Source organism: Cebus imitator, unplaced genomic scaffold (assembly GCF_001604975.1).
Source record: "Cebus imitator isolate Cc_AM_T3 unplaced genomic scaffold, Cebus_imitator-1.0 Scaffold42, whole genome shotgun sequence".
NCBI classification, from domain to species: Eukaryota; Metazoa; Chordata; class Mammalia; order Primates; family Cebidae; genus Cebus; species Cebus imitator.
The window spans coordinates 15,971,618-15,984,012 of NW_016107357.1; the positions used below are offsets into that span (position 1 = coordinate 15,971,618).

Consider the following 12,395-nt stretch of genomic DNA (forward strand, 5'->3'; position numbering starts at 1 on the left):
AAAAAAAAAAAAAAAAAAAAAACAACTTCTAGCTACCCAACATTTTTACAACCTACCATCTATAGAAGTTCAGTAATTTTGCAGGAACATTACGGTAAGTGTCGATAACATCCACAAAAACAATATCATCATAGATGCTGCTTTCCTCCTTCAGTAAGGCATCCTCCTCATGGAGATTCCTTGTATGATCAACAAGTCTTTGAGGCCGAGAATGAAGGTTGTGTAAGAGAGTATCACCTTCTAAAAAGGAAAAGTTGACAGTTGGAGAAAAATGCTATTGTAAATTTACCACTGAGAACTTATAACATATGCTAAAGTTCTTTTTCCAAGGTAACGTAACAGAATACAAACAGTTGTTTGGAACTTTAGGTAGGAAAATGGGAACTCTCATACACTGCCAGTAGGAGAATTAGGTAGACGCTCCCACTTTGGAGAGCAGTTTTTGGCAATATCTATTTAGGCTGAAAATGTGTAAACCTTAGGGCTCAGTTGACGACACTTGTAAATATATACCAACGTTATTTTACATGGTCATGAGGATATTAATTATAGCATTGTTTGTAATTGTGGAAGAAAAATGGGACCAACCTAAATATCCACTGAGAGAAAAAAAAATAGCCAAGTTGTGGTATATTCACATAATGAAATATGGCAGTTAAAAAAATTGTGGTGGCTTATCATGTCCCAGCACTTTGGGAGGTAGAGGTAGGAGAATCGCTTAAGCCCAGGAGTCTGACATCACTCTAGGTAATAAAGGGAAACCCCATCTCTAATTAAAATTTAAAAATTAGCCAGGCATACTGGTGCATGCCTCGGGTCCCAGCTGCTCAAGAGGTCAAGGCAGGTGGATCCCTGGAGCCCAGGAGTTCAAGGCTGTAGTGAGCTATGATTATACCACTGCATTCCAGCCTGGGCAACACAGCAAGACTGTCTCAAATAAAGAGATGTAAATATGTTGAAAGTAGAAAAATAAGAATGGGAAGGGTACACATGAATTTTAGGAAAGTAGCATCTTTGAGGAGAAGGAAGAGGAATGTGTCTACGGAGAACCACAAGGGGAAGGTTTCAGTCAGACCTACAATATATATATTTTTGAGACAGAGTCTCACTCTGTCATCCAGGCAGGAATGCAGTGGTGTGATCTTGGCTCACTGCAACCTCCACCTCCTGGGCAAGTGATTCTCCTGCCTCAGCCTCCTGACAGCTGGGATTACAAGCATGTGCCACCACACCTGGATAATTTTTGTATTTTTAGTAGAGACAAGGTTTCACTATGTTGGCCAGCTGGTCTCAAACTCCTGACCTTAAGTGATCCACCTGCTTCAGCCTCCCAAAGTGCTGGGATTACAGGCATGAACCACCACACCTGACATATAATGGGGTTTTTTTTTTTTTTTTTGAGACAAGAGTCTCAGTCTGTTGCCCAGACTGGAGTACAGTGGCGTGATCTTGGCTCACCGTAATCTCCACCTCCTGGGATTAAGGATTCTCCTGTCTCAGCCTCCCTCATGAGTAGCTGGGATTACAGGCGCCAGGCACCAGCCACCACACCCAACTAATAGTTTGTATTTTTAGTAGAGGTGGCGTTTTGCCATGTTGGCCAGGCTGGTCTTGAACTCCTAACCTCAGGTGATCTACCCATCTCAGCCTCCCAATGTGCTGGGATTAAAGGTATGAGCCATCATGCCCAGCCATGTTTTCTTTCTTTCTTTTTTTGAGACAGAGTTTCACTCTTGTTGCCCCGGCTGGAGTGCAATGGCACGATCTTGGCTCATTGTAACCCCTGCCTTCTGGGTTCAAGCAATTCTGCCTCAGCCTCCCAATTAGCTGGATGTGCCACCGCATCCAGCTAGTTTTTTATTTTTAGTAGAGATGGGTTTTCACCATATTGATCAGGCTGGTCTCGAACTCCTGACCTCAAGTGATCCACCCGCCTCCCAAAGTGATTACAGATGTGAGCCACCATGCCCAGATGCATGTTTTATTTCTTAAAAAAAAGAAGAAAAAAAAAGAATCAGAAGCAAATATGAAAAAATGAAAACATTTATTAATTCTGAGCACTGGGTACCTTCCCCCCCACCCCCCCGGCGAGGGCAGGGGGGGACAAGGTCTTGTTCTATTACCCAGGCTGGAATGCAGTGGTGCAATTACAGCTCACTGTAGCCTCAACTTCCTGGATTCAAGTGATCCTCCCACCTCAGCTTCCCAAGTGGCTGGTACTACAGGCACCTGTCAACACACCTGGCAAATTTTTAAGTTTTTAGTAGAGATGGGGTCTTACAATGTTGTCCTGGCTGGTCTCAAACTCCTGGGCTCAAGAGATCCTCTTGCTTCAGCCTCCCATTCTGGGATTATAGGCAAGAGCCACGGTGCTTGGCCATGATATTTCATAATAAAAATGATTATTAATGTGCTTAAAAGACAATTTATTTGCCACTTCACAAGTTAATGAGTCACCTGTCATGTACATGCAGGGACTGTCTCTGGAACCTACTGATTTAAGGCAATTCTTTCACTGTGGCAGAAGTCAGGATTTTCTAAAAATGTCTCAAAGAAAAATTCTGAAAAAATATAAAGAAAGTGAGCTGCTGAGGGTGGCGAAGGAAATGAAATGTAATTTAGCACTGTACACTGTCACTGCAAATGGAAAGGATGAGGTGGGGAGTTGAGGCCTGTATCTGACTTCTGCCTCTGTCATGACTTGTGACACTGGACAAGTTCTATTGTCTCTAGATCACAGCAGTCTCACCTGAAGAAAATGGAGCTGGATTTAATCAGTGATTCTTGGGAATGCTTGCTGAAATGCAGATTCCTGGGCCCTAAGCCTAAAGATTCAGTAGGTCTGGGGTGGAGCGCAGGAATCTATTTTTTTCCCTCTCCCCTGCTCCCAGGAATCGGTATTTTTAATGGCCACTGCTGCGACCCTGATGCAGGTAAATCACAGACAGAACAAAGACCAGCCTTTGAGAAACACAGGGCTAGATGACCTCCTGTTTAGACTTACAATTTTTTGACTTTATGATAATGTAAAAACAATATGTGTTCACCAAAACCATGCTTTGAGTATACATGCAACCATTCTCTCATATGACTACAGTCTTTAATTGTATTTAATTTAATGAGAGATGTTCAACCCTTATTATGGAATAGGCTTTGTGTTAAGATGATTTTGCCCAACTGTAGGCTAGTGTTCTTAGCAAGTTTAAGGTAGGTGAGGCTAAGCTATAACATTCGGCAGGCTACGTGTATGAAATGCATTTTCAGCACACATTTTTAACTTAAGATGGGTTCATCAGGATGTAACATCCTTACGATGTCAAGGGGCATCTATAATAATTTAACACTTGAAAGAAAGTGTTATAAAACCGTAGTAATAGAAAAAAAAATTTGTAGTAACAGGAAAACGGCTTGTAACAACAGGAGCACAGAAATGAAATACAAGCCCTATAGACTAGTAACACATTTTGTTTCAACTGCATGTATCTGAAAAATATGAGAAAAAATTACTATGTCAGGAACACAAAAGACATCTGCTTTTACCGCTTCTGTCCAACATACATGTTTTAACCAGGACAATCAGATAAGAAAAATAAAAGGCATCCAGATTGAAAAGGAAGAAGCAAAACTATCTCTTCTTACAGATGAAATGACCTTGCATATAGAAAATCATAAGGTAACTATACAATGATTAAATAATACATGGACCAGTTCAGCAATATTGCAGCACACAGATCAATACACAAAACCAACTGTATTTCTAGAACTTACAATCAAGAAGCTTGAAATAAAATTAGAAAAACAATTCCCCTTACAATAGCATCAAAAATTTAACAAACATTTAAGAATAAATTTCAGGAGATCGAGACCATCCTGACCAACATGGTGAAACCCTGTCTCTACTAAAAATAAAAAGAAATGAGCTGGGTGTACTGGCACATGACTGTAGTCCCAGCTACTCGGGAGGCTGAGGCAGGAGAATTGCTTGAACCCAGGAGGTGGAGATTGCAGTAAGCCAAGATAGCAACACTGCACTACAGCCTGGGGGACAGTGTGAGACTCTGTCTCAAAAAAATAAAAAGAATAAATTTAACAAAATAAGTTCAAGACTTTTATACTGAAAATCAAACATAATTGAAGGAAATCTGATAAGACATGGATGTTCAGAGACTTAATACTGTTAACATGGCAATACTTCCCAGGTTGATCTACAGATAGAATGCAATCTCTGATGGGAACGTAAACTAGTACGACCACTATGGAAAACCGTGTGGAGGTTCCTTAAATAACTAAATGTAGATCTACCATTTGATCCAGCAATCCCACTACTGGGTATCCAAAGGAAAATAAGTCATTATACAAAAAAGATACTTGCACATGCATGTTTATAACAGGGCAGTTCACAATTCAAAGGCGTTTAAGAATCATACAACGGCTATTGGGGACTCGGTGGGGAAAGGGTGGAAGGCGGGTAGGGATAAGAGTACAGGTTGGTTACAGCAGGGTGATGGATGCACCAAAATCTCAGAAATCACCACGAAAGAACTTATTCAGTGGACGAAATGGTTCACACCTGTAATCCCAGAACTTTGGAAGGCTAAGGCAGACAGATCACAAGGTCAGAAGTTCAAGACCAGCCTGGCTAACACGGTGAAACCCTGTCTCTACTAAAAATATAAAAATTAGCCCAGCATGGTGGTGCACATCTGTAATCCCAGCTACTCGAGAGGCTGAGGCAGGATAATCTCTTGAACCCGGTAGGCAAAGGTTGCAGTGAGCTGAGATTGCACCACTGCATTTCAGCCTGGGTGACAGAGCAAGACTCCGTCTCAGAAAAAAAAACCTAAAAATAAATAAATAAATAAAATAACTTATTCATGAAATCAAACACCACCTGCTCCCCTAAAACCTACTGAAATTAAAATATTATACATACACACACACACACACACATACATGCATGAATGCAATCCCTTAAAACAGTCTAGCTAGGTTTTTTCTTTTTTGCACAAATTGATAAGCTGATCATAAAATTCACATGGAAGTACAAGAGACCCAGAATAGCCAATCGAACTTGAAAAAGAACAAGTTGGAGGATTCACATTTCCCAATTTCAAATCTTACTAAAAAGCTCTATAATCAGGACAGTGTAGTACACAGACATGTAGAGCAATGGGATAGAGAGTCCAGAAATAAACCCTTACATTTACAGTCACTGACTTCCAACAAACGGGTGCTAGGACAGCTGGATATCTACATGCAAAAAAATGAAGTTAGACCTCCATTTCACACCGTGTATGAAAATGAATGTGGATCCAAGACCTACACATAAGTGCTACAACTATAAAACTCTTGGAACTGTAAAAGGCACAGATCTTTGTAACCTCACATTAGACAATGGTTCCTTATATATGACAGCAGAAACACATGACAAAATTGGACTTCAAAATTTACAACTTTTGTGTGTTAAAGGGCACCATTTGCAAAGCATGTATCTGATAAGGGACTTGTATCCAGAATATATAAAGAACTCTTATAATTCAACAATAAAAAAATACTCTAATATGATAAATGGGCACAGGATCTGAACAGATATTTCTCTAAAGACATACAAATGACTCACTCTCTATCCCCTCTCTTATTCTTTCCCTCCCTCCGCCCCTCACTCCCTCGTTCCATAATAATTTACCCTTTTAACAATATGTAGCTTGAGCAGTATGATGAAACCCGGTCTCTACAAAATATTTAAAAATTAGCTGGGCATGGTGGCATGCACTTGTGGTCCTAGCTATTCAGGAGGCTAAGATGGGAAAATCACTTGAGCCCAGGGAGGTCGATGCTGCAGTGAGCTGTGATCATGCCACTGCACTCCAGCCTGGGCAACAGAGTGAGGTCCTGTCTCAAAAAAAGAAAAACAAAACAAAAAAAAAGGAAGATATACAAATGGCCAATAAGCACATGAAAAAAATGCTCATCATTAGTTATTATGGAAATACAAATAAAAATCACAATGAAGTAACAATTTACACGCACTAGGATTGGTATATGTTAAAAGACAGACAATAGTAAGTGTTGATAAGGATTTGGAGAAACTAGAATCCTCCTACACTGACTATGGAAATGTAAAATGGGCTGCTGCTGTAGAAAACAGTCTGGCAGTGCCTCAAATGATTAAACACAGAATTATATGACTCAGAGCTTTAAGAGAAATGGAAACATATGACCACACAAAAACTTGCACCTACATGTTTACTACAGAATTATTCATATTAAAAAAAAGTAGAAGCAATCTAAATGTCCATCAATTAATGAATGAAATAGTGTATTATCTATGCAATGGAATATTATATGATCATAAAAAAGAATGACACATACAAAATGGATGGATCTAGAAAACATGTTACATCAAAGAAACTAGACACACAGAGCACATACTGTACATTTCCATTTATGTGAAATGTTCAAAATAGGCAAATCAATAGAGAAAGAAAGTATATCAGTAGTTGTCAGGGTTGGAGGTGGGGGAGGGAAGAATGAGTAACTGCTAATGGGTTGTGGGGTTTCCTTTTGGGAGATGGAGCAGGCTGCAGAACTCTATGAATAAACTGAAACCACTCAATTAACCACTTTAAAAGGGTGAATTTTATCTGAATAAAGTTTCTTAAATGACAAAAAAAAACCTCTTTTTATGTCAAGTACAACAATTAAGTGTATGAGATTCAGTGTACTTTTTAAGTTTCAACCAGCCAACTTACCCTGAATAGTATATATAAAACCGCCTGCAACTCCCTCCACACCTTCCGAGAATTCATGAGGCAATGCACCCTCCCCAGCCTGAAAGGAGTAAGAACAAAATACATGTAGCACATTTTAAAATCGATTTGACAGAAGTCATAAAAATAGTATTCTACTATTTTTATTATCTGATAATACTAAAGATAAGGTAAACCCAACAGTCCCTAAGGTGTTGAGAACTGCAACTTACACAGAATCATGTTTATGTTACTTGCTACTTTAATAGTACAAAAAGCAATTTATTTTACATCCCAACCCCACTACTTAAAAAAATATATATTACTACCTTTGATTTTTTGGAAACTAAAAATTCTCATGAGTTCAAATATATCTTGGCACATTTTAAAGTTAAGTGACCATGCAGAGAAAAGCTCAAAATCAACAGTCTGTCCCAAATACTCAAATGGAACCCTATTGAATATATATTATATATATATATTTTTTTTTTAATTTGTTTTTTTAAAATAAGAGATGGGGTTTCACCAAGTTGGTCAAGGCTGACCTCATGATCTGCCCGTCTTGGCCTCTCAAAGTGCTCGGATTACAGGCGCGAGCCATCGTGCCCGGCCTTGTTTAAGCTGCCTTTAGCCCTCTATAATAATTTTTACTCCCACAGCAGATCATTTGAGTCTTTACATTTTAATCTAGCTCTCGACTCAGAAGTAAACATTTCTTTTAGTGTAACCAGTATTATAGAATTTTGGCATATGCTGGATATTTTAAAGTTTCATAAATAGAAAAGGAGGCAAGATAATAAGACTTAAAATGAACATTAGTACACAAGTGGTGTGTCTGTTTACTAAAGTAAACACCATCTTTATCTTCCTACATTTACTTTATTAAATTTACCTGTCATCATAAATCCCAAATCTTAAACATGAATAAAAGCCTAAACATGGCCTGCAAATCTAAATGTATGATTACATATGAATTTATAGGTCTATTTGTTTAATGTTGTTTTCCTCACTGGACTGTAAGTTCCACTGTGGGCCACTACTATGTCTATTTTACCCTGCCATTGTGTCTGCCTTAGAACAGGTGTGCAGTAAATGTTTTTTGAATGAATAATAGCATATCACATAATATTCATTTCAAACTCAGAAATTAATTCCTGTGAATGAGGTTAATATTTAATAACATCACTAAGCTTGTGAATTTAAATGCCAAGTATATTCCTAATCATGAGACCGGAGATCAAGAAGAACAAAAGATTGTCTACAATTCCACCATACACACCACTTGTTTACTAAAGTTCATTTTAAGTGTTCATACACCTTCTTTATTGTCCTATGTTTACACTGAGAAATTCACCTGTCAAACTGTTTTAAATTTAAAGCCAATCTGAATGAGAAATATGAGAGTCAGAAATCCCAGAGTTGCTTCAGCAAAATAAATGTAAGTACTCAATCTTTTTTCTTTTCTTTTCTTTTTTTTTTTGAGAAGAAGTCTCCCTCTGTTGCCCACGCTGAAGTGCAGTGGCGTGATCTCAGCTCACTGCAACCTCCATCTCTGGGGTTCTAGCAATCCTCCCACCTCAGCCTCCTGAGTAGCTAGGATTATAGGCATGTGCTACCATGCCTGGCTAATTTTTTGGTATTTTTAGTAGAGACAGGGTTTCATCATGTTGACCAAGCTGGTCCCAAACTCCTGACCTCAAGCGATCCGCTCATCTCAGTCTCCCGAAGTACTGGGATTATAGGTATGAGCCACAGCACACCCCTCCTTGTTTTCCAGTATTTGCATCTATAGTATTTTGATTTTTTTTCTTTTCTTTTTTTTTTTTTTTTTTTTTTTTTTTTTTTTTTTTTTTTTTTTTTTTTTTTTTTTTTTTTTTTTTTTTTTTGAGAGTCTCACTCTGCCACCCAGGCTGGAGTGCAGTGGCATGATCTCAGCTCACCGCAACTTCTGCCTCACAGGTTCAAGCAATTCTCATGCCTCAGCTTCCTGCGTAGCTGGGATTCCAGGCGTGTGCCACCATGCCTGGCTAATTTTTGTATTTTTAGTACAGATAGGGTCTTGCTATGTTGCCCAGGCTGGTCTTGAACTCCTGGCCTCAAGTGATCTGCACACCTTGGCCTCCTAAAATTCTGGGATTATTGGTGTGAGCCACCATGCCTGGCTATCTATAATATTTTAATTAACATTTTATTTTCAAGGTGACATAGTGAATACTCTGAATACTACTAAGCAAATGCTCTTAAAGAATGCTAACTTAAAAATTACTGAGAAATAGGCTGGGTGCAGTGGCCCATGCCTGTAACACAGCACTTTGGGAAGCCTAGGTGGGCGGATCACTTGACCTCAGGCATTTGCAACCAGCTTTGGCAAATAGTGAAACCCCATCTCTACAAAAAATCCTCAGCCTCCCGAGTAGCTGAGATTACAGGCGTCTGCCACCCTGCCCGGCTAATTTTTGTATTTTTAGTAGAGATGTGGTTTCACCATGTTGGTCAGGCTGGTCTCAAACTCCTGACCTCGTGATCCGCCAGCCTCAGCCTCCCAAAGTGCTGAGATTACAGGCGTGAGCCACCACGCTTGGCCAAAATGCACCAATCTTAAGGCAAAACTGTTAACTCACTAATGCTGGAGTTACAGAATCATATTTGAGTTTTTCCATTTACCATGATGAGTCAACAACATTTTCTACTATATATGTTACAAAACACAAGAGTCATCATTGCTCCATGCTGCCTGGGCTCTAAAGTAAATTTTACAACATGTTAAAAAGAGCTAAAGAATGCAAATCAACAGGAAGAAAAAAAGAGAGCTAAAGTATATAAATTAAACCTTAAAAAAAAATGACTTACTGTAATGACTCTGAGAACTCCCCCTCCATCATTCACTGTCACTTTGTGAAGATTTCTTGACACAAGGCCATGGAGGTCTTGGCTTTCCCACACGATTGTACCTTCAAAGCTCTTTTGTGAAAAGATGAATAGTGAATCATTTTCCTTATTGTTGTCATTTAGATTTTAAGTATGTTTTTAGGTAAGATTTTGGAGAATTTTTTTTCCCAAGACATATCATTTAAAATTTTCACCCCACAGCTCTGACATACCATTGTTAACATTTACCTTGACCATTTTCTTCCATGCACATGTAAAAAACTAATTACAAGGAGTAAATGACAATTTTGCATGCTGTTGTTTGCCATTTCCCATTGTATCAAAAGCATTTCCATATGATGTTGCAGCTGTCACAACCATTCATCCTCATGTGTGTAACATCCCAATGAGCAGATGCATCCTGATTTACTCAAATTTTCCCATTTGGTTGCTACTAAATGTCTACTGAAATATCTACTAAATTAATGTAGGCATATTTTGGTGTAAATGTTTATTTACCCCTAACATTTTGTTTTTTACTTAAATTCCCAGAGGTGAAGTTACTGGGACAAGAAAGAGGTATTTTTTGTGGATTTTGGTAAACACTGTCAACTGCTTTTTGAAAGCAATTTTTACTAATTTATAGGGTTGTCAGCAATTTACACGAATGACAATTGCACTGTACTTTCCCTGGTATGGGATATTAGTAAAAGAAAAGTTTAGGGCCGGGCCTGTGGCTCATGTCTGCAATCCCAGCACTTTAGGAGGCTGAGGCAGGCAGATCATGAGGTCAGGAGTTTAAGACCAGCTTGGCCAACATGGTGAAACCCTGTCTCTAAAAATAAAAAAAAAATTAGCCGGGTGTGGTGATACACGCCTGTAGTCCCAGCTACTCAGGAAGCTGAGACAGGAGAATCGCTTGAACCTGGGAGGTGAGGTTGCAGTAAGCCGAGATTGCACCACTGCACTCCAGCCTGGCAACAGAGTGAGACTCCATCTCAAAAAAAAAAAAAAAAAAAAAAGATATATAAAAATTAGCCGGGCATGGTGGTACACGCCTGTAATCCCAGCTACTCAGTCAGGAGGCTAAGGCAAGAAAATCACTTGAACCCAGGGGGAGATGGAGGTTGCAGTGAGCTGAGATCACACCTCTGTACTCCAGCCTGGGCGACAGGGCAAGTTTCTGTCTCAAAAAACAAGAAAGTTTAACCTACTATACTAGATTTTATTTTTTTGAGACAGAGTCTCGCTCTGTCACCTAGGCTGGAGTGCAGTGGTGCAATCTCGGCTTACTGCAACCTCCGCCTCCCAGGCTCAAGCAATTCTCCTGCCTCAGCCCCCTGAGTAGTTGGGATTCCAGGTGCCTGCCACTATGCCCAGCTAAGTTTTTGTATTTTTAGTAGAGACAGGGTTTCACCATCTTTGCCAGCCTGGTCTCGAACTCCTGACCTCTTGATTCGCCTGCCTCAGCCTCCCAAAGTGTTGGATTACAGGTGTGAGCCACCGCACCCAGACATATACTAGATTTAAAAAAAATGATTCCTCATTTAGTTGGATTTGTTTTTTATTTTTATTTTTTGACACAAAGCCTTGCGCTGGCACCCAGGCTAGAGTCCAATGGTGCAATCTTGGCTCACTACCACCTTTGATCCCTGGGTTCAAGCGATTCTGCTGCCTCAGCTTCCTGGGTAGCTGGGATTATAGGCGCTCACCATCACGCCAGGTTAAATTTCGTATATTTAGTAGAGATGGGGTTTTGCCATGTTGGCCAGGATGGTCTGGAACTCCTGACCTCAAGTGATCTGCCAGCTTTGGCCTCAGCCTCCCAAAGTGCTGGAATTGCAAGCATGAGCTCTCTCACCTGGCATCATTTAGTTGGATTTCTGATTCCTAGTGATGTTTATGAATTGCATGTTGTCTTCTGAGAACTGCTTTATCATGCTGCTTTGCCATTTGGGCTCTGAGTTTTCTATTTTTCTTATTCAACTATGCAAGCTTTTAACAGAGTAATTATTTTAATCCTGTGCACATTTTATATGCTAAAATAGTTTATCATTTGCTACTTAATGTTATTTTTGAAATTCAGAAGTCCATAAATTTTACCTTGGCAAATTTGATGAACTTTTCATTTGTGATTATTACTATTCAATTCTAAGCTTAGAGAGCTATGCCCCCCTGTCCTAAGGTCTGATATACACTGAAATCTTAATGTCTTCTAACTTCTCCATGATCTCATTTTTAATTCTGTGCACACCTGGCTCCTTAGTCCTGCTCGGGTCTCGGGCTCCACAATTTTCTCCTCTCAGAGGCTTTCTCCAGATGTCCTACAGAAGGCTCCAACTCCCAACTTCTATCACATCAATCTGTTTTATCTTCTTAATACCATTTATCACTCTGGTATTTCTTATTTTCTTATTATTAAACTAACTGCCTCTACTAGAAGACAAGCACCTTGAGAACAGGAAAGGGCTTCTCGGAGCAACCACAAACATCCTCAGCATCTAGCACGGCCTGACATAACTGAAAACGCAAAATGTCTGCTGAATAATGTTGAACTAAAAATCAACTAGGATTGACTATGACATAGAGGATTAAATGCAAGATACAGCTCTAATACTCCAAAAACTTTCATATGGGGCCGGGCGCAGTGGCTCACGCCTGTAATCCCAGCACTTTGGGAGGCCAAGGCGGGTGGATCACAAGGTCAAGAGATCGAGACCATCCTGGTCAACATGGTGAAACCCTGTCTCTACTAAAAATACAAAAAATCAGCTGGGC

General features: G+C 39.6%; 1 protein-coding gene across 1 annotated transcript in view; it reads right to left on the reverse strand.

The window, feature by feature from the left end:
• Window positions 1–12,395, reverse strand: part of B3GALNT2 (beta-1,3-N-acetylgalactosaminyltransferase 2) — a 58,621-nt gene that overhangs the window by 12,100 nt on the left and 34,126 nt on the right. The window contains exons 6-8 of the mRNA XM_017526576.1: window positions 9,600–9,710; window positions 6,753–6,831; window positions 57–240 (exon numbers count right to left, since the gene is read on the reverse strand). Of these exons, the coding sequence (XP_017382065.1) occupies window positions 57–240; window positions 6,753–6,831; window positions 9,600–9,710 (374 nt within the window). The remainder of the gene's footprint in view (window positions 1–56; window positions 241–6,752; window positions 6,832–9,599; window positions 9,711–12,395) is intronic.